We start from the raw sequence: 27,473 nt of genomic DNA on the forward strand, positions 1-27,473 counted from the left end.
ACCTGGTTTGAAGAGCCAGCTCATTGGAAAAGACCCTGATGCTGGGAAAGACTGAAGGCAAAAGGAGAAGGGGGTGACAGAGGATGAGATGGCTAGACAGCATCACCAACTCAATGGACATGAATTTGAGCAAACTCCAGGAGAAAGAGAAGCACAGAGGATCTCGGCATGCTGCAGTCCATGGGGTGACAAAGAGTCAGACGTGACTTAGCAACTGAACAAGCACCATGCACTTATGTGTCAGTTACCGTGAGAGGAAGGACAGGGCCTGGGCGGGGCTAGGAATCTACTTCCCCAAAACACACTCCACCCCCCAGATAACAATGTCTTGGGTCGGGGGACATGGAGCCTGGGGCTGTTTGGCCTCCTCAGCACCAGGGCAGACACTTCCCAGAGGGTCCCATTCTGTGTCCTGAAAACCTCCACTTGGTCAGCATCCAGCCCTCTGGCCAGCAGGACAAGAAGCAGCTCCAGGTAGGGTGGACGCAGGCTAGAAGATTAGGAGAAGGTGTCACGGGCGGTGCCTCTCCCAGTGAGTCACCTCTGAAAGATGTCAAACTGGGCCAGCGAATGAGGCCGGGTCTGAGATGCCGGGGAGCATTTCAGCCCTAGAAAAGGTCACAGCTCCAGCCCAGGCCCTGTGCCCAAACAGGCAAGAGCAAACTGTTGTTAAAAAAGGCAGGCCACAGAGTAATGGAGATAAAAGCAAAAATAAACAAACGGGACCTAATTAAACTTAAAAGCTTTTGCACAACAAAGGATACTATAAGCAAGGTAAAAAGACAGCCTTCAGAATGGGAGAAAATAATAGCAAATGAAGCAATTGGCAAAGAATTAATCTCGAAAATATACAAGCAGCTCATGCAACTCAATACTAGAAAAATAAACGACCCAAAAAACAGGCCAAAGAACTAAACAGACATTTCTCCAAAGAAGACATACAGATGGCTAACACACACATGAAAAGATGCTCAACATCACTCATTATCAGAGAAATGCAAATCAAAACCACAATGAGGTGCCATCTCAGGCTGGTCAGAATGGCTGCTATCAAAGTCTACAAACAATAAATGCTGGAGAGGGTGTGGAGAAAAGGAAACACTCTTACGCTGTTGGTGAGAATGCAAACTAGTACAGCCACTATGGAGAACAGTGTGCAGATTCCCTAAAAAACTGGAAATAGAACTGCCATCAGTTCAGTTCAGTCGCTCAGTCGTGTCCAACTCTTTGACACGACCCCATGGACTGCAGCACGCCAGGCCTCCCTGTCCATCACCAACTCCCGGAGTTCACTCAAACTCATGTCCATCGAGTCGGTGATGCCATCCAGCCATCTCATCCTCGGTTGTCCCCTTCTCCTCCTGCCCCCAATCCCTCCCAGCATCAGAGTCTTTTCCAGTGAGTCAACTCTTTGCATGAGGTGGCCAAAATATTGGAGTCTCAGCTTCAGCATCAGTCCTTCCAATGAACACCCAGGACTGATCTCCTTTAGGATAGACTGGTTGGATCTCCTTGCAGTCCAAGGGACTCTCAAGAGTCTTCTCCAAAACCACAGTTCAAAGGCATCAATTCTTTGGTGCTCAGCTTTCTTCACAGTCCAACTCTCACATCCATTTATGACCACTGGGAAAACCATAGCCTCGACTAGATGGACCTTTGTTGGCAAAGTAATATCTCTGATTTTCAATATGCTATGTAGGTTGGTCATAACTTTCCTTCCAAGGAGTAACCATCTTTTAATTTCATGGCTGCAATCATCATCTGCAGTGATTTTGGAGCCCAAAAAAATAAAGTCTGACACTGTTTCCAGTGTTTCCCCATCTATCTGCCATGAAGTGATGGGACCAGATGCCATGATCTTCGTTTTCTGAATGTTGAGCTTTAAGCCAACTTTTTCACTCTCCTCTTTCACTTTCATCAAAAGGCTTTTTAGTTCCTCTTCACTTTCTGCCTTAACGGTGGTGTCATCTGCCATACAACCCAGCAATTCCACTGCTGGGCATACACACTGAGGAAACCAGAATTGAAAGAGACACATGTACCCCAATGTTCATCGCAGCACTGTTTACAATAGCTAGGACACGGAAGCAACCTAGATGTCCATCAGCAGATGAATGGATAAGAAAGCTGTGGTACATATACACAATGGAGTATTACTCAGCCATTAAAAAGAATGCATTTGAATCAGTTCTAATGAGGTGGATCAAACTGGAGCCTGTTATACAGAGAGAACTAAGTCAGAAAGAGAAACACCAATACAGTATATTAACACATATAAATGGAATTTAGAAAGATGGTAACAATGACCCTATATGCGAGACAGCAAAAGAGACACAGATGTAAAGAACAGACTTTTGGACTCTGTGGGGAAGGCGAGGGTGGGACGATTCGAGAGAATAGCATTGAAACATGTATATTACCATATGTGAAATAGATGACCAGTCCAGGTTCGATGCATGAAGCAGGGCACCCAAAGCCGGTGCACTGGGACAACCCTGAGGGATGGGGTGGGGAGGGAGTGGGAGGGGGGTTCGGGACGGGGTGGGGGGTCACATGTACACCCGTGGCTGATTCATGTCAATGTATGGTAAGTGAAATGAAGTCGCTCAGTCGTGTCCGACTCTTTGCGACCCAGTGGACTGTAGCCCGCCAGGCTCCTCTGTCCATGGGATTCTCCAGGCAAGAATACTGGAGTGGGTTGCCATTTCCTTCTCCAGGGGATCTTCCCAACCCAGGGATCGAACCCAGGTCTCCTGCATTGCAGGCAGATGCTTCATCCTCTGAGCCACCAGGGAAGGCCACCAATGTATGGTAAAACCACCACAATACTGTAAAGTAATTAGCCTCCAGTTAAAATTAATTAATTATTTATTTATTTAAAAAAAAACAAGAAAAGGCAGGCCAGCACTTGCCTCTTTTGTATGTCCTATGACAAACCCCTGTTGATCTTTTACTGTGTGCCAGGCCCTATGCTGCCATCCGATAATTCCCTGGGGAACAAGCCGCCCGGGTCTCTGTCCTCATGAGGCTCACGGTCAAATCTGGGAGAAACAAACACACACAATTCAAGATCATTTCCGACCGTGAAAGGATATGCCTGAGGAACCCCAGCCAGCCGTGCTGGGGATCTGACTCACAGCTGAGATCTGAGATCCAGCCTGAAGTGCCCAGAGCACCTCCAGCTGGTCGAACCTTTGGCGATGAGAAGCTCACACGATGTTGTGTTGAGTGGGACAGCGGAGGAGAGAGCAGGAGAAGTCAGAGAGGGCGGGAACGTCTTGTCGGCTGAAGTTGCCAGAACGATTTTTATGGAAGAATTAGTGAGATCTGTGGGGGTTCCTTTTTTCACGGTTGCGCCACGTGGCTCACTGTGAGTGTGATCAGGGAGTGAACCCAGGGTGTGGCAGTACTAGTGCAGAGTCCTACCAACAGACAGGCATCAGAGAGAGCACAGGTGCAGACAGGTGAGGGGTGTGTAAGAGTGAGTGAGAGAAGGGCCGTCAGTGTGAAAAGGCCCGAGAAACATCCCTGGGTTATGGCGGTGCTACCCTCACTGACTGTCAATAGCAGACAGCAGGCGTCCTGAGGGGGCACCCCTCCAGCTCAGCCTCCAAATTCAGGCCAGACCAGAGCACGCGGCTCCCCGCTTGCTCTCAGCCTGGTGTCTGGATTCCTTAGCAGGACCTGGGCTCTGTGGCCTCTCCCGTCCCACGGCTCTGCACTCGGGTCCTCTACCCTCTCTTGCCCTGACTGCTCCCCTCACCTAACAGCCTGCCTCCCCCCTGCAGGCTTCCCAGACGCTGCGTCCTCTGCCTGCGGCGTCCCCTCTTCCAGCCCCCGACTACCTGGAACAACCGCTCATCCTTCACATCTCCACGAAAACTGCTGTCTGCCTACCAAGGATGCTCCTGGCTCGCCAGCTGGGGTTAGAGGGTCTCCGTCTATGCTCCCAAGCTGGACAGGTGGGCATGGAGCCTGGAGCACTCAGAAGGCCTGGAGGAACTTTAGACCTGACACAACGGGTGCCTCAAAGGGTGATACGATGAGTATAATATTCTGAGAAAATGAATCTGGCCATAATGTGCCCTGAGCTCTGAAAATAATCAGCACGATCTTAGGCAAAAGTTGAACATACCAAGAGCAGGTGAACGTCTGCCTGCTGGGGGTCCATTCCTCTTCTTCACTTTCCAGTGCCGAACCATCCCTTTCTCTCATTCTCTGCCCACTAGCCTGGAAGGAGCTGATGCCACCCTGACTCCAGGGAAGGGCCTAGTAGAGCACCCCATGCCCCCGCCACAGTGACTGACTCACGGACAGGCACGAGACCCCAGGTCGGTGCAATCATACTCACTTCCAGACTCCTGCCAGCAGCATTAAGAAAAGAAGCTTGCTTTTTCGCAGGGGTTGCTATGCTGATTGGATGTAATGGAGCATTCTGAGAATGACACCAACCAAGAAGAAAGCAGAGACGAGATGTGGGAAGAAGCATATACTGACAACTTCATCTGAACACCCAGACTCAGCCACAGCTTTGCTAGGACAATGTGTCCAGTGGCAAGAGTCAATCAGATCCATCTGGGGCTGAAGGTGATTCCAGCGGGGCTTCCATCACTTGCAACCAAGAATACTAACCCAAATCCAAAGGAGATCAGAATTAAGGCAACGACCCAACCCAACAAGAAAGTTTCAGCTGTTTGTGGACTCGCAGTCCCTAGTGAAGGGGATGCTTCAGTATCGATCAGGCAACTCCATCAGCCAAGGTTCTGCTTGTCCTTGCCATTGGTCTGGATTGCCATTGGTCTGGCTGATAAACTACCCATGATGTGCAGCAAACCACCTCTTACTATTTCAATCTGCCTCAACTAAACCACTAACTCCATTCAGTAGACAAAGACCACAGTACACAGCTTTCCACTAATTACCAGAAGTAAAACCCTACCTTACAAGAAAAATTCATCTCCAGTTTGAAAGCTAGGAATGTTATGAATAATGTGGTTCAGAAAAGGTTTCCAGGTCTCTGTACTGTCTTCTAAATTGCTCTGTACGTTTCAAACTTCTCTTAAAAGTAAAGCCTATTTTAAAAAGGGGGGAGGGGAGGGCTTCCCTGGTGGCACAGCGGCTAAGAATCTGCCGGGGAAGATCCCACATGCCACGGGGCAACTAAGCTCCTGCACCACAGCTACTGAGCCTGGATTCCAGAGCCCTCAAGCCGCAACTACCGAGCCTGTGTGCCACAACTACTGAAGCCTGAGTGCCCTGGAGCCTGAAACTACTGAGCCGGCACCCCAGAGCCCGTGCTCCAGGAGAAGAGAGGCCACCGCAATGAGACGCCCGTGCACCACAACTAGAGAGCAGCCCCCAGTCGCCGCAGCGAGAGAAAAGCCCGTGCAGCGAAGAACCCGCACAGCCAGAAATAAACATTAAAAAAAAGGAAGCGTGTTCCCAGACGCTTTGTGTGCCCCCTCCCCAAACTGTCCTTCTGAATTCAATTCAATCTCTCCACCCACACTGCCCCAGGTCAGGGCAAGAGTGCATTAGGAACTGCCACCTGTCACTGGTGGAGTGACCGATTCGTACTGGTTGCCGAGGACTTTCCCGGCTTTAGCACCGAAAGTGCCACGTCCTGGGAAACCCCTCAGTCCCAGGCACCCGGGATGGCTCGTCACCCTGTGTATCAGATGAAGCCTTGTTCTGCCTCCAGCCTTGTGTCCCGTAACTGCAGCCCCAGATACCCCAGGGCCCCCCTCCCATATCCTGCAGCTCCACGTGGGGCTCCTGCTTGTCCCTGACCACTCTGCTCTGGCTGCCTCCCCCAGAGAGCACCCAAGAAGGGTTCCCCCAGAGCCCTGAACCCACAGCAATCCCCGCACTTGTCACACCACAGTCAGTGGCTCTCTGTCTTCCCCACCAGCTTGAGAGCTCCCTCGGGAAATGGGCTGTTCTGTGCCTGAGTGCTGTTTATGGCACCGTTTACAGCTGTTTACAGCATTCTTTCCCAGGTCATTTTTGGATCTTCTAAGCCCCCCTCCAATACACAGATTGGCAGGTTCTTCAGGCTATAATATGGATTAAGCTGATCTGCCCGATGCAGAGCAGGCAACTCAGGTTTCCAAAAAGCACCCCACAGGTGCTGTGACCTAAACAATGAACCTGGGCAGTTCCCGGGATACTTCAAAGGAACCTGAATCCCTTTATCATTCCCTGGTTGGCCAGACGGCCAAGATGCCCCATTGGGCAGTGAGACTCAGCCAGGTTGAAAGTCTTCCCAAACTGATTTTTAGGTTTTTTACTCAAAAAGACAGCATAATGAGTGCAAACCCTGAAGTCAAATCCTGGCTTTGACGCTTTTTGGCTGTTGTCACCTTGGGTAAGTGACTTAACATCCTCGGACCTTAGTTTCCACTCTAGAAAATGGAAACAATAATACTTCCAACAACTCATAAGACTTGTGAGAACTAAAGGAAATAACACACAGGAAGTCCTTAACAAGCACTGGCACTGAACATGCATTCAATAATCACCAAAGTAATTTGAAAGGGCTCAAGTCGGGCAGAGTTAGGTGAGAGCCCGCAGGCACCTGGGTGCTGGCAGCACGCCCAGCCTCCTTTAGATAACCCGCCACCCCTTCTCAGCCTCACCCACCCAGCCCCTAAATTCCTGAAATCCTTAAGCCTCTCCCTTTCCCGTCCAGCTGCCCTCCCATCTAAGATTCCTGCCTCCCTACACAGTCTTTGTCCTAGGCCTCTCTCCTCCCCATGGCCTCTTTCATCCCAACCCCGCAAAACCATTCCTCGCTACGTAATGACTCCTCCTGACTCCCTCTTTGAGACCTACAAATATTTATTAAGTGCCTGCTCCCTGCTAGAAAGGCACAGCTGAAAATTACGGCATCGCTTGTGCACGCGTGCTCGGTCGTGTCCGACTCTTTGCAACCCCATGGACTGTAGTCCGCCAGGCTCCTCTGTCCATGGGGATTCCCCAGGCGAGGATTCCCCAACCCACTGAAGTGGGTTGCCATTTCCTTCTCCAGGGTATCTTCCCCACCCAGGGGTCAAACCTGGGTCTCCTGAATTGCAAGCAGATTGTTTACCATCTGAGCCACCAGGTAAACCCCTATTTTCCATTAACCCTCTCCCTCAACCTCAAAAAATCCTAATCTCTGCCTGTCTGCTCTGCACCTCTCCCCATTCATTCATTTTTCTCTTTCTTTAAGCATCCGTCAAGATTCTATTGGGTGCCAGGCACAGAGCTAGATGTTGGGAATACAGCTTGTGAGCAAAACAAGCCCTCCTGGAAGTACCAGTTTAGTAACAGACACAAAAGTAGTAAAAACACAAAGGATAGTTGCAGGTTTTGGAGATGAATCAAATGAATGAAATCAAGAGAAAGATCAAACAGAAAGGAATTGGGGCAAGGGAAGCACTTTAGGTAGGGATGCCTGGGAAGGGCTTGCCCCACTGATCAACACAGCTACCATTATTAGCTGCCTACTGTATAAGAGATGCTGGCTCAATCTCTTTACACACACAACATTACAGAATCTTTGCACAATGTTCACCATTCCTATTTGCAGATGAGGAATCAAGAGTCTCAGAGAGGTGAAGCAATTTGGCCAAGGTCACACAGGCATTCAATCATGAAATCAGGATCTGAATGCAGCCACTCTGTGTACTCTTGCTTCCCAGAACCACCTTGCCACCTCCCTCCCCCTGAGCTCTACTTCTGACTCTTTATACTCCCCTAAGAAACTAGTTAGGATTTTTTTTTTAAATTTTTGTCCTTTACTGAGCACTGGTAGAAGCTTCCACCTTTATGTACATTCTCTAAGCCTACCCTCAAAACAATCGTAGAAAGCAGGTGCTGTCACTATAGTCATTTTGCAACTGAAGAAACTGAGGCCTAAATTCACGCACTTAAATTCAAACCCACATCTGTCTGGCTCCAGGATCCAGACCTGTGACCCCTTAAGCGGTCCAGTCTAAGAAATATCGCCTCGGGGAAGCTTGGTGCCCATCGTCCAGCCCCGGCGAGAACGAGGTCGGCATCCGTAAACCGAAATCTGTATCTGTAATACCGAGACTCTGAGAAGCGGAGAGACTTGCCCAAGGTCACATAAGAGAGGAGCTACGAGGTCGGGGTTCGAAGCTGGGCGCCCTATGTCCAGAGCCTCAGCTCTTAAGCAGCTCACAGCCTTCCCCGAGCGCCTCCCTCGGCCCTCCGCCTCCGCTTTCACACTTCCCAGCGCCCCCGGCCGGGGTCTACGCGCCCGCAACCCCAGCTCCCGCCCCGCGGCCTCCCCATTCTGCCCCAATACACTCACTTGAGGTGGTCCAGGGAGTGGATGTTGCGCGAAGACTTGCCATGGCCCCCGCCCACCCAGCTCCGAGAGCGGCCAAACATCTCGGCGGTCCCGGCCAGTCGCTCGCCTCACGGTCTCATGCCCGAGCGGCCGACCGGCCGGGCGCCCGTGGCGGCGGCACAAGCAGAGGAGGCAGCGGCGCGGGTGGTGGAGACACCGCCAACCACCTTCCTCCCTGGCCCACAGCCCCGCACTGACATTCAGCCGGAACCGGCCGTTCGACCGCCGCGCTTTACGGCCGCCCGCCGCGAGGAATGCTGGGAGATGCAGTTCGCTCGCGAGGCCCCCGCGGACGGGACTCTACGAAGGAACTACAAAGCCCGACGTGCATCACGCAACCGCGGGCCCGCGGCCTTGGAAAAGAGGCGGGACGAGAGGAGGGGAGTCCGCAGTATCTTAGGGGTGGGAGGAGCCCGGAGAAATGTATCTGTGAAGATGGGTGAATGAAAGTTACCACGATATTAGCAATTATTACGTTTGTGGTAGGCTTCCCTGGTAGCTCAGAGGTTAAAGCGTCTGCCTGGAATGAGGGAGACCCGGGTTCGATCCCTGGGTCGGCAAAATCCCCTGGAGAAGGAAATGGCTAACCCACTCCAGTACTCCCATGGAGGGAGGAGCCTGGTAGGCTGCAATCCATGGGGTCGCAAAGAGTCGGACACGACTGAGCAACTTCACTTTCACTTTCACCTTTATGATAAGAATAAGAATAGCGGTTCCTTGGCGTATGCTGTGTGCCACTGCCGTAAGCTCTTTACACATATTGTTATTTAATTCTCACAACAACCCTATGAGATGAGTACCTTTATTATAATTATATAATTATATAATTAGTACGTGGCAGACCCAGGATTCAAACCCAGGCGCCCTTAATTTTATGCCCCAAGAAACGAAACTGCACCAAACCGGTAACAGCCTGGTTTGTCCTTCAGTCTTTTTTTCTACTTGAGTTAAAAAATAAATTGAAAGGCCTTCGAGCAACAGTGTACCAAAACTGAACGTCCTGTACTTTCAGTGGATTTCTCTGGTCTTCACCCCAAATCCATGCCATTTCCAAAACATCCACATTTTAAAAAACAAGGAAACACCCAATTTCTTACACCAGGCCAGAAGATGTATCTAAATTTCTCTCCTGGGTTGGAAGTGGGAAATTCCATGGAGGCGATACTGCCCTGTTCACCATTCACCCTTTTCTACACCTCAGTTATTTAAGGTCTGCTGTGTCCCATTAACTGTGCTCAGGACAGAATTGGGCTAAGGGCCAATGTTCTCCCCAATACCTAGCACAAGGTTTGCCACATAATAGGTGTTCAACAGATATCAGAGTGAATGAATGAATGAATGGTTTGTTTCACCTTCAGCAGTTGGAGGATTAATGGTTTGCTCTATAATTCATTTAAAGGGGCATGAGAGAGCCATGGAGAAAAAAGGGCAAGTTCTAGCCTCAAAACATACACAGGCCCAGCAGCTTCCAGGGTCCTTCTGTTTCTCTGGGCCTCAGTTTCCTAGTCTGGAAAAACGGGTAACATACTGCACTTCCCCCAGCTGGTTCCAATTAATCAATGCATGTAAACCACCCAGCTCAGGGAGGCCTGAGATTTAAAAGTCTGGTTGAAACCGCTTTGGGAGGCACTTTGGGCAAGGTCAGTCAGTCTCCTGAAGGATGTACAAGGGGTGCCCCTGAGGAGGGGAATCAGCGAGTGGAAGAGACTCACTTTTCTGTGAACTTCTTGGTTGTTTGAATGTTTAACCACGTTCGTTATTATTGCTGTAAAACACGTTTTACAACATAAAAACAGGAAGATTGCAGGTCTGACCTGCCGGGAAGTTTCTTTACTCAGCTGTCCCTGAATTTTATTATGCAGATTCCCCCCGTCCCGCCCCGCCTAGGGGTGGATCTTCCAGCAGCCAGAATCTGCAGAGACGAACGGGGCGCCGATTGATCTTCCCGACCGTGGAAAACTGCCACTTTCGGAAAGGCCAAAATTTTCACTGGTGAAGTCCAGCGCCCCCGACCTGCCTCCTTTTTCAGCAGGTAAACTGAGTCCCAAAAAGGCGTGGCGCCAATATTCAAGTCCAGCAGGGTGCTGATGAAGCTCACGATTTCAAATCTTCAGCTTTTGTAGCCTTAGGATACCTCTCCGTTGTAACCGTGTTCTGAGTCTTTCCCCTCCCCCTACTCTGTCGCGGAACCGCAGAGCGAATCGGATTCGAGATCTTCCCAGAGTCGGGAATCGTGAAAGCGACTCAGAGGGTAGGCGATACAGTATCCTCCCCCGGAAGTCTCGGGCCAGTGAGCACAGGCGTCGAGCGAGCCAATGAGCGCAGGGAATGGGGAGGCGACGAGCCAATGAGCCCGGGGGGGGGGGCCACGAGCCAATGAGGGCGGAGAGGGGGGCGGCGAGCCAATGAGCGCGGGGATGGGGGCGGCGAGCCAATGAGCGCGGGGCTGCTCCGGAGGCGGTGCTCGGAACGCGTCCTGGAGGGCTACGCGGCGGCTGCAGCTATGGGTGCTGCGCCTTCGCGGGTGCCGGGCGGGATCAAGGAACGGCCGGGAGCGGCTGAGGAGACCGTCGCCGGGACTGGCCCTTGACGCTGAGTCGCGGTGGGGAGAGTCCCCGCAGGCGCCTCGAGGGCCAGTGAGCGGAAGCCGGAAGCATCAGAGGAGCCCGGGGCAGCCGCCGGCCACTTCGGGGAGGGGGTGGGGGGGCCCAGCCTGACCGCTGGAAGGGTCGACAGTGCGGTGTGGCCTCCTCTGCGGGTGGGGTGACCCGCCTGGCACCTCTCAGGGGCCGGGGCGCGTCCGCAGGGACCGACGCACATCTCTTGAGGGCACGCCGCCGGGGCCCAGGGCCGCCTGGGCCAGCCCCGGGGAGCCCCTGGATGGCTGAGCTGCCCCCGCGCCGGCCGCCCGGGCGCCGCAGCGGCTGAGCTCGCCGGGATCGCCGGGCCGCCGCCCGCCGCCCTCGCCGCCCGCTGCATGCCCGGCGCCCGGGTAGCGGCCCACCTGGACGCTCTGGGCCCCCTGGTCCCCTCCGTGCCGCCGCCGCTCCTGCCCTCTATGTTCTACGTGGGCCTGTTCTTCGTCAACGTGCTGATCCTGTACTACGCCTTCCTCATGGAGTACATCGTCCTCAACGTGGGCCTCGTCTTCCTGCCCGAGGACATGGACCAGGCGCTCGTGGACCTCGGCGTGCTCTCCGACCCCGGCTCAGGCCTCTACGACGCCGACTCGGAGCTCGACGTCTTCGATGGTTACTTGGAGTAGGCTCGGCTGCCTTCCCCCGCCGCTCTCCCCACGACCCGCAACCGTCGGCCCGGACCGGGGCCCAGGTCATGCAGTTGCTGTTGATTGAGGGCACCGCCTGGCCAGGGATGGGACCCCCAGAACGAGGCCCGCTCCGGCCTCCGAGGCCTGTAAGTGCCCTCTCTGCGCAGGATGAGGGCGGGCTGGGGCGCTGGCGAGGAAGAGGGAGGCAGCCCAAGCCGGACACACACCCCTCCCCCAGGCCTCTGATTTCTCAGTCCAGGTCTGTTTGGATGACGGGAACGGCTGGATTTTTCTTAGGCCCTTAGTTAGGGCTGGAAGGCTTCCCCTAGCGAAGGTGACAGCTGTTGAAGAAGGGAAGGGTCACAGGACGCAAGTGGCTTCCTGGTTAGCCATAGTAGCAACTTCACAGCTTAAGAAGAAAGCTTTTGCACCCAAGTCCATTTGAGGCAGGCCTGTCAACGCCCCACCCCCACCCCACCCCCCATCCTTAGCCTGCATCGATGGTGACCTTGCCTTTTGGGAGATTCCCACTAGTCCTGGAAGGATGAAGACTTGCAGTGTTAAAAGAGGGAGGAAGCCAGGCACTGATCACCTTTGTCCTATGGCCCCTTGGAGAACTGGGTGGGGACTTAGAGCAAGGGTTCCTGGCTGTCGCTGTGAGAGGAGAAACCTCCTTCAGCAAAGACCCTGTACTTCCTTTGGCGTTGGCTAGGCTCCCATTTTGGAGTCAGGTTTCAGGGCGCCCCAGCTCATCAGTTCCGCAGCTTGAATCTGCAGGGGCTGCCAGTTTCGCAGGCTGCTTTCACAGAAGAGGCCAGCTGGGGCTTGGTGCTGCGGTGGCTTTGCCTGCTGTGTTTGCAAGGCAAACTCAAGGGGCTTGGGGACCAGCAGGAGAAGGAACTACAGGATCCTTGCACTGAGGTGTTTAAGCCCTGCCTCTGGGCTGCCACCAGAAAGCTGTGTCCGGCCCCACCTTGTGTGTTGGTGGGAGGGAAATGAAGATTCAGCAAGGAGGAAGACGTGGCCAAAGTCACAGCTGGGAAGAGAGGCAGCAGGCTTAGATGAGAGAGGCTCTGGTGAGGGTTCAAGGGACGTGCAGGAATTTCTCAGCTGAGCCCTTCTGCTGGATGTGCTGGGCACTGTCCTGAGTGGCAGTGGCAGGGGACACTGAGGTGGTGGGCAGGGGCTCCTTTTGGAAAACGGGCATTAATGCCACTCACCCTAAGCATGCTGCATTTATCCCCTCCTCTTGCCTGTCTTAGCCTAGATGACCATAGTCAGAGGGTGATGCAGGACACACTAGCAGTGGGCAGGACATACTAGCAGTGTCAACCTGGGGGGCTGACAGATTTCTGCGAAGAAAGCTTTATTTGAGCTCAGGGAGACCTTAGCAAGAGCCAAGTGCCCGGTGGAGCGTGTGTCGGCTTCCCTGCATACCTATCCAGTTGGGCGGCCTGCCTGCCATCCATCCATTGATTTGTTCTTTTCTTGAGCAGATGTTTACCCAGTACCTAGTGTGCTTGGGTAAACACAGTGAACAAGACAGACTCAGACCCAGGCCTCTTGGCACTTGGTGAGAAAGACAAGCAGGTTCCCAACAAGACAGATTTTTGAGAGCTACAGTAGAAAGGCGTGACATCCTCTCTTGCGTTCACTACTATTTCCTCGCTTAGAACAGCTCCTGGCATCTAGTAATTGCTCAGTTAAATGCCTGGATAAGTGAAACAAGACTGGGAGATGGGCTGCTTCAGACAGGGGGTTCAAAGAAGGCCTCTCCGAGGAGGTGACACCTTTGAGCCCTAAATTGATGGAAGGAGCCACACGTGATGATCTGGAGAAAAGCAGTCCAGGCCTAGGGACCCACTAGTGCCAAGGTCATGAGGTGGGAGAGAGCTGGTTCTTCCAACAACTGCAAGGAGGCTAGTGTGACAGAACAGCCCCAGGAGAGGTTAGTGGGGTGGATGGGGCCAAATCATTCAGGACCCGGGAGGCCACAGCCACAAGCAATGGGAAGTCATCAGAAGGTTTTAGGCAGGGAAAGACACAGTTCTGGTCCACATTTTGCAAAGATAACTGGTGATTGTGGGCAGGATGAGCCATAAGGGCAAGTGTGGAAATTGGGAAGCCAGTTAGGAACTGGATAGTTGCTCAGGCCAGAGGTGATGGAGGCTTGGAAGAGGCAAAGTTGGTGAAGATAGAGAAACATAAACAGAGCAAGAATCCCTTTTGGAGGTAGAACCTATGGGATCCACTCAGAACCTGTACTGAGTGTCAATGATATACCATGCCTGGTTCTAGGCCCTTTGCGTATTCACTCTTTGGGTCATTCAACAAATGTTAGCCCTGCCTGCTCTCACACGTTCAATCGCCAGGTAGCTAAGATCCCCTGGAGAAGGAAATGGCACCCCACTCCAGTGTCTTTGTCTGGAAAATCCCATGGATAGAGGAGCCTAGTGGACTACAGTCCATGGGATCGCAAAGAGTCGGACGCGACTGAAGCGCTGAGCACGCATGCGCACACGCTCTCCTGCCAAGCCCGAGAGATCCCAAGATGAATCCCCACCCCCAACTAAGCCTTTGACTTACACAGTTAGTGCAACTTGGTGATGAATGTCTTATTTTATCTCTTCACCACATCAACTGCAACACTTCCCATTCCAAATGAAAACATTGGCACTCTCTGGACCAAAAAGCGAAGCCCAAATGCTTCAGCATACTTTGCAGCCAACACTGTTTGAGCAGAAACACCAGGAAATGTATCTCAAGGACACCCTTGCAAAGCTTTCCAAGTGACAGGGCCTGACTCCAGCAGGTGGGGAGGCCTGGGGCTGTGGGAAATACTGGTGCCTGGAGAAATGGTGGGAACCAGGCACAGCATGCCTTCTTGCTCAGTCCCAGAGCCAAGCCACAGTGGCCTAGGTCCCAAAGACAAGAAGCCCAGACTCCAATTGGGGAGGGGTGGCTAGTAGCAAGAAAAGCCTGTGGGAAAGATGAAAGATGATCTGACTGCACCTCCTCTCCTGGCCCCTTCCATAAGCAGAACACCAGTAGTCAAATCTTGCTCCTTCTCGCTCTTTCTCAGGTAGACGGTCTCCTGTTGCACACAGGCCAATCCAGGAAACACTGACCAAAGGTGTGGGCTCGCCAGGCATGGGGGACTAGGGTGATCTCAGGATGAAAGGTGCACTCATTTTTGCTCCCTCTCTTTTTTTCCACATGACTCAGTTTCTCAAATGCTTGTTGAGCACCTATTTAAGGAGGCAGTATTAGGCTTCCCCAGGTGGCTCAGTGGCAAAGAATCCACGTGCCAGTGCAGGATACTCAGGTTTGATCCCTGGGTTTGGGAAGATCCCCTGGAGGAGGAAGTGGCAACCCACTCCAGTATTCTTGTCTGGGAAATCCCATGGACCAGGAGCCTGGTGGGCTACAGTCCATGGGGTCGCAAAGTGCCTAGACTCAAGTTGAGCTAGGTTCAAATACCAATCCTAGTTGTGGCCTTGGGCATGCTACGGTACCTCCCCAGGTGTCAGATTCCTCTTCTGCAGAGCAGGGATCGTAATCTGCTTTGTTCTGAGGATTGAATGAGATAGATGTGAAGCTCTTAGACCTTCCTCTGTGTGTGACACATGAAAATTAACGACTATTATTGTACACTCAGGCCCTTGTGAATGTAAAAACCTGCACGTACCCTCAAGTGTGCATATTTATATCCCACGATGAGCACGGTCTTCTCTTGTGACTCAGCTGGTAAAAAATCCGCCTGCAATGCCGGAGACCTGGATTCCATCCCTGGGTTGGGAAGATCCCTTGGAGAAGGGAACGGCAACCCATTCCAGTATTCTGGCCTAGAGAATTCCATGGACTGTGTAGTCCATGGAGTAGCAAAGAGCTGGACACGACTGAGCAACTTTCACTTTCTCTTCTTTCATGAGCAAGAGAGGTCTGGCTGCCTGAGTGCTGGGCGGGTCTGGGTCTGGACCACCAGGACAGACCTCCCCCTCTGCCTGGCTGGTCTGGGACCCTCAAGAGACCTTTTCCGTCGCCCCGTGGTCTCTAAGGCCACCTGATCTGGAGAGCTGTGGCTGTGGTTTTCCTCGAGTATTCTTCATTGCCCAGGAGCGGGGCTGGGGACCAGGCGCCCCTTCCTGGGAGAGAGGGCCGCTGCAGCTGGCCCAGGCGCTGGGGAGAGTCCTCACGTCCCAGCGGTTCCTGTGCGGAGGCAGCTTAGTCGGATTGATTTGTCCTGGTTCCTGATGAAAGCAGCCTCTGCCTGCCAGCGCTCTTTTGGCACGGACGGAGAGGAGGCACTCTGCACTGGAAATGGAGGGACTGGAGAGCGTTGCTGCCCGAGTCAGCATAGCGTGGGGGAGGCCAGGTTGGTAGCTAAGGGTAGGCGGACTAGGTCTGCTTATCCCAGGTTTCCCAGGTATCAGTGTTCTGACTGGTGCCACAGCTCCTTCCTGACCCGCCTGCCCTGGTCTCTTGGTGGCAGTCTGTGGCCTGTGCCTTCAGCAGAACACTCAGGCTGGGCATCTGGCTTCCCTGCTCGGAAACCCAGACCTCCCTTGGGGATGCACGCGATAGGTTCAGATGGTGGGAGAGGCTGCGGTGGAGCTCCGGGGAGGGGTCAGGGCAGACGGGGGAGCCAGGTGGGAGGGAGACAAGTGGTGGTGACGTGGGAAGATGGGTGCGCCCCCAGGCCCTGTTGCCTCCAGCTCTGCTGCCCTGAGGCCCCCTGGGAAGTGTGCTGTCCGCCCCACTGGACAGGTGAAGACCCCTGTATGTGTCTCAAGACAGCTGAGGTGCCGGGGGCCCCATTCCCTCATGCCTGAGTTGTGCAAACTGGAGATTTCATCCAAGGGAAACCCTCACAGCCCTTGCCTCTGGTTCCTGAACCCAGAATTGAGGGGCTCCTGTCAGCTCGAGCCTTGGAATTCCTGGTTTATGTGCCATCCTCCCCTCCTGGGACTTCTGAAAGCATAGTTCACTTTTGGGAAACCAAGACCGCAATAAAAAGGACAGTCAGCCACATCCCCCATGTCCATGTCTCAGAGAAAGAAACTGAGGCCTCGAAAGGGGGGATGAGGGACCAGGGGTACAAAGCTAGCAAGACAGCCAAGCTCCCGACCCAGCTCTGAGGGAGAGTGCAGGGGTGCTCCCAGCTCCCCTCTGTGGCTCTGCCAGGCCTGCCTCAGATGTTCTCTTGGTCCTTGGTCTGAGTTACTTTTTTTAACTTTATTTTGAAATAATAATTACACAAGTTGCAAAGAATTCCCATATATACTTCACCCAAATTCACAAGTGCATGCGTTCATATTTGCCATGCTTGTTCACGTGTACAAATGCTACTCTGGACATGCATGTGTGTGTATATACATGCGTCTGTGTATGTGTATATACATGTGTACATGTATGTATATTTTTCTGAACCATTTTTGAAAACAGATTGCAGATATTATGTTCGTTTACTCCTAAATATCTCAGTGTGTATATCCTTAGAATGAGGGCTTTTACTTAAATCATCACAGTACCACTGTCAAAATCAACACATTTAATGTTGATAACACTCTTAGGACCAGTCTGAGCTGTGACTGTTCTGATTTCACCAGTTGTGCCAATAGTGTCCTTTCACAGTGAGAAAGGAGGGTGGGAAGGGAGTCGAGGCCCAGGAGCCAATCCCAGGTCGCCCTTGTCATCCCCCGTCATGTCTTAAGCCGTCTTTAGTCTGAACACTCCCTCGGTCTGTGTCTTTCGTGACACTGACATTTTTGAAGCATGCGAGTCTGGTATTTTGTAGACTGTCTCAGTTGGGGTTGTCTGATGTTTACTCCTGAGTTTAGCTTCAGATGGTGTACTTTTTGGCAGGAATACCACAGGGAAGCGAGCATGTGTCCTGAGTACATTGTATCAGGAAACACGTGGTGTCTGTCAGCCTCATTACTGAAGACGTTAGCTCCAGCCACTTGGTTAAGGTCTTGCCTGCCACCTCTCTCTGCTGCAGAGTTCCTGTTCCTCCCTTTACAGTTTATGAAGAAGTATGTTTGTTCTAGTGCTTAATTTCTTAAAAATCTGTCTTTTTCATGTGAATTTATTTTTAAAAGACTGTTTATGTCACTGAAAAGAGAAAACCAGCATCACTTGGCATGGATAAAAATACTAAGTGCCAAAGTCATTAACTTCTGGACAAATACTAAAGCCCGCTAAAGGCACAGGGCCCCCAGCTCTTTGTCAAAAAGTCAAGTTACCAACTGTCATGTGATATACTCTAGCATCAAAGTGCAGCTTTCTCCTTCAGGTAACCATAAGGATTGGCCAAGAACCATAAGTCACTGGCTCCCTGGGGGTGTCTCAGGTTTATCCCAGGCCATCTCTGTGGACCCCCTAAGACTGGTGCTTAGAGGCTTTGCAGTCAGATTTGGGTTTAAGTCCCAGCTGGACTAGGGCCTTCACCTCCCCAAGCCTCAGTTTCCTTCTCTGTAAAATGGGGAAGATAGTGGTCCCTGTTGAAGGGCTCAAATCTGCCTGCCAGTGCAGGAGATGCAAGAGATGAGGGTTCAATCCCTGGGTCGGGAAGATCCCCTGGAGGAGGAGATGGTAACCCACTCCAGTATCCTGGCCCGGAAAATCCCATGGATAGGGGAGCCTGGCAGGCTACAGTCCAGTGGGTATCCGAGAAAGCCTGGCAGGCTACAGTCCAGTGGGTATCCGACTGAGCCGTGAAAGCAGTTGAAGGGCTCTTGTACATTGGGTGAGATGGGGATGGTCCTGTAGTTGATTCTTGATCAGTGATGCCATCGGTGGTGATGGTGTGTCAGACCCAGAGCAGGTCGGCCCAAGAAGGCTTCCCCTTTCTCGGGCCCCTTTCCTCTGGTGGGGGCCAGTTGCCAAGGAGGGCGTGTCTGTTGGGCAGCCTCTGAAGCAGTCCAAGGGTGGTGGTAACTGGTGCCCAGGGAGCCAGGTGATGCTGGTATCCTCGTAGCTGGCAGCCCCTGCCCCAAGCCTGGGGGTGGCTGGGACCTGGTTCCAGAGTCAGTCACCCCCTGAGGGGGCAAGCTCCATTCCTGGGAGTCCTTCCTGCCAGGAGCCTTGGCTCGGTGGTTGTAAATTACTATTTCCAGTTTCCCCTGAGCGTCACCCCATGAAACAGGTGGGGCAGGGCTCATTAGCGCCATTAGACAGGGCGGAAAACTGAGGCTTGGGGAGGTTCAGGGACTCGCCCCTGACACCCCGCTGTGAGGGGGCCGCCTGGCGCCTCCTCGCCACACTCTCAGTGTTCCCAGTGAGGCCTCGGCAGCAGGCGTCCCTGGGAGGCAGTGAGCATGCCGAAGCCTAGTGCAGGCCGGCTGTGGATGCCCTGCCCCGTCTTGGGCACTTGCTGCTTTGCACTGTGGAGCAGAGGAACCCGGCCCAGGCTCCCTTTTTGCAGTGCTGGGAGTGTCTGGCTAGAATTAATGGTTTCACTTTCAGCATTTATCTGTTGCTTTCTGCTTATGACAGATGGTCTTATTTTTTTTCGTTCACGATAGTGACATAAAGATTGCTTTTAAAATTGTGGAATTTGCCGGGGAGGAACAGGCCAGTAGTTCAGGTGGTTCTTGGCTGTGGAAGGACTCAGAAGGCTTCATGGAGCCTGGGGCGCAGGCCAGCTGGAGGCACTCCTGATGAGGAATCACCACAGAACCCATGCTTGAGGGGCGGCAACCGCCGACTCAGAAACCAGCATCCAGACACTCTGGAGAAGGGCCAGGACCCTGGCTTCCCCCAGGAGCCTGGACCCAGGCAGACAGGCGAAGTCTCCTTCGCCCTCCCGCTTCCAGCCACGCACTCGTCCGCCAGACACGGCAGAGGCCTTCCTGTGTGCAGCCTGGTGCTGAGATGGCAGCGAAGACCCTGGGCAAGTCATACCCGCTGGCGTCTGTCTTTATGGCTTTAATTGGCTGGTGCATACGTGGAGAAGGAGGAATGGGCAGTGGGTGCCCAGCAGGCAGGGTCTTTTGGAGGATGGAAGGGTTACCCTTTAGAAGACCCCCTGCACCAAGGAGACCCCCATTCCCAGCCTGTGTTTTCTAGCTGAGAACGGGTGGGGACATGGAGGGGAGGGGCCGTGTGTGCTGGGTATTGCAGGCATTCCACCAACACAATTTCATGTAATCCTTGTAACAAACACCTAGCAGTTTGTTTCAAATGGGGACACAAGCCCAGAGAGGTTAGGTGACTTGCCTGAGGTCACACAGCCAGGAAGGGGCAGAGCCTGAAGGACTCGAGACCGGCCAATTCCAGACCTCACCTGGGCTGTCTCAGAGGAGCAGGAGAGTGAGAGAGCCCAACTGCACAAAGAATCCTCTTCCAACAAGTTCAGAGCATTGCCCCACCATCACCTTTAAGACAGATCTCAAAGCGTTTCCCCACGGATAACCAGACTGAGACATTGCTTCTTAAGATGAATTAAGTGCCCAACTATCATTCTGATGACAAACCAGCCAGCCAGTCATTCCTTCTGTCCAGTTCTGGGGAGTGGCCTGGAAGGAAAGGTTACAGTTTCAGAAAGAGAAAACACCCAAAGCCAATAGCTGATGACTTGTCGGTCATGCTTTAAGGATGTCAGGAGGTGGGAGAACCCACTGCCTAGACTCTCTAAGCTGCCGCCTCAGAATGTTCTCAGCCTGGGGCTTCTGATGCCAGAGGAAAGAAATGAACTAGGTGCCAAGAGGAACTGAGAAAGACGATGGGGTTAGACCTCAGAGCTTCAAATTCTGGCTCTGCCATGTATGAGCTGTGTGACCTCGCTTGGTTAATTTAACCTCTCTGAGCCCCATCTGAAATTCAGGGATGATGGTCCTCCTTGGCTCCACCTCCTGGGGTTGTTTTGAGGAATGAACGAGCTAAGCCATGAGTTGCAGCAGATAGTACAAGGTGAGCACAAGTGCTTGAGAATCTGTCAGCTGGTTTGCTGTGAGACCAGACTTGCAAGTCAAAGAAGCGAGGAGGTTGGTCTCTAACAGCAGCAGTGTGTGGCACAGATGAGGGGAGCCAGGACATCCTCCCACCAGTAGAGGCCTGGGGCCACACCTCTGTCCTTAGTGCGCTGTGTGACTTAGGACAGGTCACTGCCCTCTCTGGGCCCCTTCATTCTCTGGAGTGACCAATTCAGGTCAGGGTCTCCCAAACCTCTTATGATACCATCAGCAATTTTTGCCATATTTGCTCACTGCCTGAACTGTTATCGTAACTGTAATTTATGCAGTTAACACAAGTTAAACATACACTTACACAAGTGTTAGTCGTTCAGTCACGTCTGACTCTTTGCGACTCCATGGACCACAGCCCACTGGCTCCTCTGTCCACAGGATTCTCCAGGCAAGAATACTGGAGTGGGTAGCCATGCCCTCCTCCAGGGGATCTTCCTGATCCGGGGATGGAACCCAGATCTTGTGCACTGCAGGCAGATTCTTTTCCCATCTGAGCCCCCCGGGTTATGCAGTTACTATCTCCAAACCAGAGGCTCTCTTTTTAAAGTGAAATTAACATGGTGGAAAGAGAGGATCTTTATGGTATTACTATCAGAAAGGGAAGACTGGCATCATTCTCCATAAAGAGGAGGTGACCCTGCAGATGAACAATGAGAACAGAGGGCGTTGGTGAATTCTAGCGGGAGCTGGCGCCTGAGCCTGTTCCTTCCGGAAGTTAGCGCGTGTGACAGAGTCGCACTAGCCAGATTGACGCCCGCCTGGGACTCAGGTTGTTTGCAGTCATGAGCATCGGGAGGGGAGTGAGGCCCTGTTCCAAGTGGGGGTCCCATGTTCTCTAACAGCCCTTCCGCCCAAATCTGAAATGGGCTCCAGTTCAGTCCCCTGCCTTGGAGAGTGTGCAGTGAGCCCTGGTAATGCTGAATTGGAATGAACAGTCTGCTTTCCTGGATGCCAGAGGTCTGGGGAGCTCCACGCTGACCACCACAGGGAACCCCAGAGTCCCCATGAGGGAGGGAGGTCTGCAGAAGGTGGGCTCCTGGTGGGATGGGAGGGGAACTCATGAACACTTTTCTGGAGGATGGAGCTCTCCGACGCGCTGGTTGCAGCCCCGGCTTCCCCTCTGGCCTGCCAGGTCCTGGGTCATCAGTGGGAGCCAGGGACGGTCTTTTGAGCAGTGAAAGGATGTGTTCCTAGCTGGGCCCTAGGAGATGAATCTGCCGAGGACATAAGAAACTGACCTGATGTGGCCCCTGCTAACCTCTCCGTGTCTCTCCCAGGGCTGGGCTTCCCATATGGCACTCGTGGTAAAGGACCCACCTGCCGTTGCAGGAGACACAACAAATGCAGGTTTGATCCCTGGGTTGGGAAGAGCCCCTGGAGGAGGGCATGGCAGCCAACTCCAGTATTCTTGCCAGGAGAATCCCATGGACAGAGGAGCCTAGTGGGCTGTGGTCCATAGGGTCACAAAGAGTCAGACACGGCTGACTTAACTTAGCACGCATGCACTCATGACCAGCCTTCAACCCCTTTCCACCCCAAACCAGACTACAGGAGGTTCTGAAGCCTGGTCACCAGTCCTCTCACTACCTGGCATGTCCTTCACACACACCTTTCCCCAGACTCGGCTCCAGCCATTCCCTGTGCTTCCTCCTGGGTCAGCATGGTACCTTGGGCTGCAGTTGCTTCCTAGATGTGTTTCAAAGGCAAAGACTACACTCATCTCGGTCCCCAGTGCCCAGGTCAGGCCCTGGCATATGTGAGGGGTGAGATTATGTAGTGTTTAAAATCTCCAGTGGAAAAAGTCCTGGAGAGCTGAGCATCCTTAAGCAAGTTTCTTACTCCATCTGAACCTTAGTGTCTTCATCTTTAAAATGGAATCATAATAACCTAACTCCTGGGGTGTTAGGAGTGTTGAGTGAAATGACCCATGTGATACTCCATCTCAGGTGTGCAATCCCCAGGAGCTGACCCAGGAGCAAACAATTCCAGTGCACATTGTTTATTTGGGAGGTGGTCCAGGGGCTTCGCAGGTGACACTAGTGGTAAAGAACCCACCTGTCAATGCAGGAGACATAAGATCTCCTGGGTCAGGAAGATTCTCCTGGGTCAGGAAGATTCCCCTGAAGGTGGGCATGGCAACCCACACTAATATTCTTGCCTGGAGAATCCCATGGACAGAGGAACCTGGCAGGCTACAGTCTGTAGGGCCTCAAACAGTTGGACACGACTGAAGCAACTTAGCATGCTGTGCCCAGGAATTAACTAATGTGGAGTGGGGCAGTGAGACCAGGAAGGAATGTATCGTCTAGCAGGCCACCTCCACGGCCCTGAACTCAGTCCTGCTCAGGAGCTCTGGGAAGCAGTGTAATGGAGAATGTGGCTCAGCATCGCTCCAGCCACCACACAAGAGCTGGAAGGGTGAAAGTGTCAGGCTCTCAGTCATATCTGCCTCTGTGACCCCATGGACTGGAGCCCACCAGCCTCCTCTGTCCATGGGATTTCCCGGGCAAGAATACTGGAGTGGTGTCATTCCATTCTCCAGGAGATCTTCCCAGCCCAGGGATAGAACCCGAGTCTCCTGCATTGCAGGCAGATTCTTTACCGCCTGAGCCCGCAGGGAATGGGGTATTGATTCCCAGCTTTCTGGCCTTCACTGGTTGGAAGGCAGCTGTGGAAAGATATTGGCGCTGCCTGCACTTGCAGCCTGGAGCCCAAGCAGGCTCTGGGGGCAGAGAGGCCTCAGGCAAAGAGGCGGGTCCCTGCAGCTGGAAGCTGCCAGGTTAGGGTGCCTCGGGACGGCGAGTGGACGAAGTTGGGTGCGGCACCCACACTCTGCCTAGGGCTTATGGTGCAGAGTGAAAGCTCAGGAGGTGGTACCTGCTCTGATGGCGAACTGTCTCCATCTTCATCACTATCCCCGTGCCAGGCTCACCTCCCACAGTTAAGCAACTTCAGGCAGGTCCCAACTTCAAACAGAGGTCTGAACCTCTGCTTCCTAACCTATAAAGTGAGGAGATTCATGGTTCTCAGCGGAAGCAGTTCTGTCCCCTTGGGAGGCCCTAGGAAATGGGGTGAGCGAGCATTTTGTTGTCACCTTTGGGACCAAGGATGCTGCTGTACACCCCAGAACAACCCACCTGCCATGTCAGAGAGTTGTCCTGCCCCAAATATCAGTAACTCCTGATGAACAATAACACGTGTGTTTAACGTATACATTTTTTAAGTTATTATTTTCCTAATATTTATTTAATTTGGCTGCATCGGATCTTAGTTGGGGCACATAGGATCTTCATTGCCCAAAGCGTGTGTGGGTTTACTTGTCCCGTGGCATGTGGAATCTTGGTTCCCCAGCCAGGGATTGAATCCATGTCCCCTGCATTGGAAGGTCAATTCTAATTAACCCCACCAGGGAAGTTCCTGGTGTCTGAGTTTTCTGTGATGCTTGATGACGTTTGCAGAAGTAGTCTGAGCCAGCATCAAAGGTGGTGAGACTCAGAATTGGGGCAGGACTCGTGGGGGCTGTAAGGGGGGTGGGCATGGGAATGTGAGATGCTGCAGGCACAGCTGGACCCAGAGAGAGGGGGGCAGGAAACGAGGACCCACGGGGAGCCAGGTGGAGAGGATGCTGTGCCCTGGGAAGACGGGCCTGGTGGGGCTGCTGAGTAGCTTGGCTGTGGTCACAGCCTTCCTGTAGGCGACGAGGCATCTTCCCGGCAGGGTGGGAGCTGCTGCCAAGCCCTGCCCACTCCCTGGAGCTCATGTCAGCCAGCTGACCCCAGGCGACCCTGAGCAAGCTACCCCCCTCCTTCCTCAGCTCCCGAGATGCTCCTCCTGGGGATTTTCTGCCAGGAGTGAGACAGCCCTTCCTCTCCCTGGTGAAACTGCGCTGCTTCTCCAGCCTGGTGCTTAGAAACCAGACACATTCATTAAAATATTTTAATAAAAAATCATAGGGGACTTCCTTGGCAGTCCAGTGGTTAAGACTTCTCCCAGTGTAGGGGGTACAGGCTAAATCCCTGGTCAGGGAGCCAAGAGCCCACGTTCCCCACCTTTTGTGCTAAGTCCTGTCAACTCTGCGACCCCATGGTCTGTAGCCTGCCAGGCTCCTCTGTCGGTAGGGTTTTCCAGGCAAGAGTACTGGAGTGGATTGCCATTTTTTCCTCCAGGGGATCTTCCTGACCCAGGGGTCGAACCCGCCTCTCCTGCATCTCTTGCACTGCAGGCAGATTCTTTACCTCTGAGCCACCAGGGAAGCCCTAAGACTCCACATACCTCCTGGCCAAAAAAACCAAAGCATCAAACAGAAGCAATATTGTAACAAATTCAACAAGGACTTTAAAAATGGTCCACGTCCAGAAAAGGAAAAAAAAAATCGCAGGACAGCAGCACCAGCCTAAGGTCGAGGTTCCTGGTGGTTCCCCAAGTTCAAACCTCTTGGTGGATGGGGTCAGGTCAGTGCTTCTGTGCTAGTAACACCCCTTTGTCCCTCTTGCCAGGCCTGCTCCCCTCGAAAGCTCCGTGCCAACAGAGAGGTTCCAGTCCGGGCCCAGGACGGTGGGACAGAGAGATTGAGAATGGACGCCAAGGTCCGGGAGGCACGTGCCCCCACCCAGAGGGTGAGGCAGGGGTGCCCGGAGACCTCGCCTGCCTGTGGCGTCGTGCACACAGCCTCGCCCTGGCTCCCGACCTTCCGCCATCTCAGTGGATGTTTACATGAACCCAGCCAGAGTCAGCCTCCCTGCTTTCCACCCCTGGCTGCATCTGCTTACCCCACTTAACCTTCGGAGAGAGAGGACACGTCATAGACGAAAGCGACTCCCAGCTCTGTTTAATGCCAGTGGAGCTCTAAGCCCTATGGGATCTGTCCCGAGTCCAGGCTTAGATGCAGCGACTTGCTTCCGAGAGAGACTCAGAAGGAAAAGAACACCTGGGGGGCTGAGGGTGGGGTTTGGACTCATTCATTTCAAGTTGTTTGCTTGCCATCAAGTTGCCAGAACTGATACATTGTGCCAGGGGTGGGGACAGCCACTCCTCCAGCCAGAAATATTTTTTGAAAATGTGAGTGGTATGAATACTTGACTTCGATAAACCTGTAAAAGCAATACTTAGGAGGCTAACTTCTTTCAATTAAAAAATGTATGCAACTCCAGCCCCTGGGGGCCCTGCCTTTTTTTTTTCCCCCCTTTGAGATTTGGGAAAGGAGTCCTTACACAGAACCTCTGATAAAAGAGCAGAAGAGTCAGGACCTCCACAGTTGGAGATCCAGTGGGGCTTGGAGGGTCTATCCAAGCTGGGCTGGTGTAGGAGTCCCACCTGGGTCCCCTCCTGGCGTCCTCAAGCCTCTGACAAGCCAGGATCCACCTCGGGTGTGGTGGGAAAGGCCTGATGGCCTAGCTGAAAATGAAGCTGGAGGTGGGGATCCCCTGTGTTGGGCGTGTGGTGGTGGTTGTTAGTGGTTAAGTTGTGTCCGACTCGGCACCACCATGAACTGTAGCACACCAGGCTGCTCGGTCCATAGTATTTCCCAGGCAAGAGTACACTCCAGGAAATCCCATTTCCTTCTCCAAGGGATCTTTGCAATCCAGGAATCAAACCTGCATAATTCCTTACCACTGAGCAACCACTTGGCTCCTGGTAGACCTCCCCTAGAGATAAGGGGAGTGAGCGGGTGAGAGAAAGAGCAAACGGCTGACTGAAGTCAGGTCCACTTGCAGCAATTCTGTCCAGTTTGCAGAACACCTGATGCTTTGCAGAGTGCCTTCATGTACACACTGTGTTTAACAAGGGGTGGCTGGTCAGCTCCATTCTACAGGTGAGGAGACTGAGGTGTGGGAGAGGAGGGGCCTTCGGGTGATTCTAAGAAAGGGTGCAGAGAGGCGCGGACAGAAGACTTTTGAGAAAAAGGAGCGGAAGGAGGGAGACGTTTCTTTGGAGGAGAAGCCTGAGGGGAGAAGCAAGTGTTTAAAAGTGCATGGACAAGACTTCCCTGGCAGCCCAGGGGTTAAGACTGTGCTTCCAGTGCAGGAGACATGGGCTGGATCTCTGGGTTGGAAGATCCCCTGGAGAAGGAAATGGCAACCCGCTCCAGTATTCCTGCCTGGGAAATCCCATGGACAACAGAGCCTGGCGGGCTACAGTCCATGGGATCGCAAAGAGTCAGACATTAAAAAAAGAGATATGACTAAGCGACTGAACAACAGCATATATATACAATTTAAATGCCTTAAAAAGTAAATAGGACTTCCCAGGTGGCACAGTAGTGAAGAATCTGCCTGCCAATGTAGAAGACGCACAATCCATGAGTTTCATCCCTGGGTTGGGAAGATCCCCTGGAGGAGGAAATGTCAACCCACTCCAGTATTCTTGCCTGGGATATCCCATGGACAGAGGAGCCTGGTGGGCTACAGTCCATGGGTCACAAGGAGTCAGACACGACTGAACACCCGTGCATGCACACATCTCTCATTTAAAGTCGTCACTATGAATAATTATAGCCTCTGATCTCATTTTGTCACCCGTGAACAGATCAAAAGCAGTGGGGGTGGTCATGCCCACCTCACCTGATTGAGGGGTGCTGTAGATGCCTGGATCAGAAGGAGACTGTCTTCCTGTGGTTGCACACGTTGGAGTTTCATGGAGTCCACAAAGCCCACACGTGCAGGGACACCGTGAGGTGTGATGCCCCAGTACAAGGCTGGATGCCCTTAGCCCCCAGGGCCTGGGGGGCCTTCCTTCTTAGAGGGCTTCCCCTAAGGCAGAAGGCACCACCTTTCTGCCAGGACATTCAGCCAGACAGCTGGATCAGAATCCCTCTGACGCTCTTGACCCTCAACCCCTACTTGCTGGGAAGAGGGGGACAGTCTGGGAGCCAGGCAAC

The 27,473-nt window shown here is 53.0% G+C and overlaps 2 protein-coding genes across 5 annotated transcripts in view; one reads left to right on the forward strand and one right to left on the reverse strand.

The window, feature by feature from the left end:
- The window catches only part of CLEC16A (C-type lectin domain containing 16A), a 236,983-nt gene extending 228,583 nt beyond the window's left edge, over positions 1-8,400 (reverse strand). For all 3 annotated transcript variants that reach the window (XM_068967038.1, XM_068967036.1, XM_068967037.1), the window contains exon 1: positions 8,321-8,400. In XM_068967038.1, coding sequence (XP_068823139.1) covers positions 8,321-8,400 — 80 coding nt within the window. The remainder of the gene's footprint in view (positions 1-8,320) is intronic.
- Positions 8,401-11,336: 2,936 nt separating this feature from the next.
- On the forward strand, positions 11,337-25,689 carry DEXI (Dexi homolog). Of its 2 annotated transcripts, none has more exons than XM_068969063.1 (2): positions 11,337-11,773; positions 25,093-25,689. In XM_068969063.1, exon 1 carries the CDS (start codon positions 11,337-11,339, stop codon positions 11,622-11,624), a length of 288 nt encoding a protein of 95 aa, XP_068825164.1. In that variant the 3' UTR covers positions 11,625-11,773; positions 25,093-25,689. The 2 variants fall into 2 exon arrangements, with proteins under 2 accessions (XP_068825164.1, XP_068825165.1); XM_068969064.1 differs by lacking the exon at positions 25,093-25,689 and adding an exon at positions 15,286-15,405.
- The last annotated feature ends 1,784 nt before the right edge of the window (positions 25,690-27,473 follow it).

The sequence above is a fragment of the Capricornis sumatraensis genome, chromosome 3, assembly GCF_032405125.1.
Source record: "Capricornis sumatraensis isolate serow.1 chromosome 3, serow.2, whole genome shotgun sequence".
In the NCBI taxonomy this organism is placed as follows: Eukaryota; Metazoa; Chordata; class Mammalia; order Artiodactyla; family Bovidae; genus Capricornis; species Capricornis sumatraensis.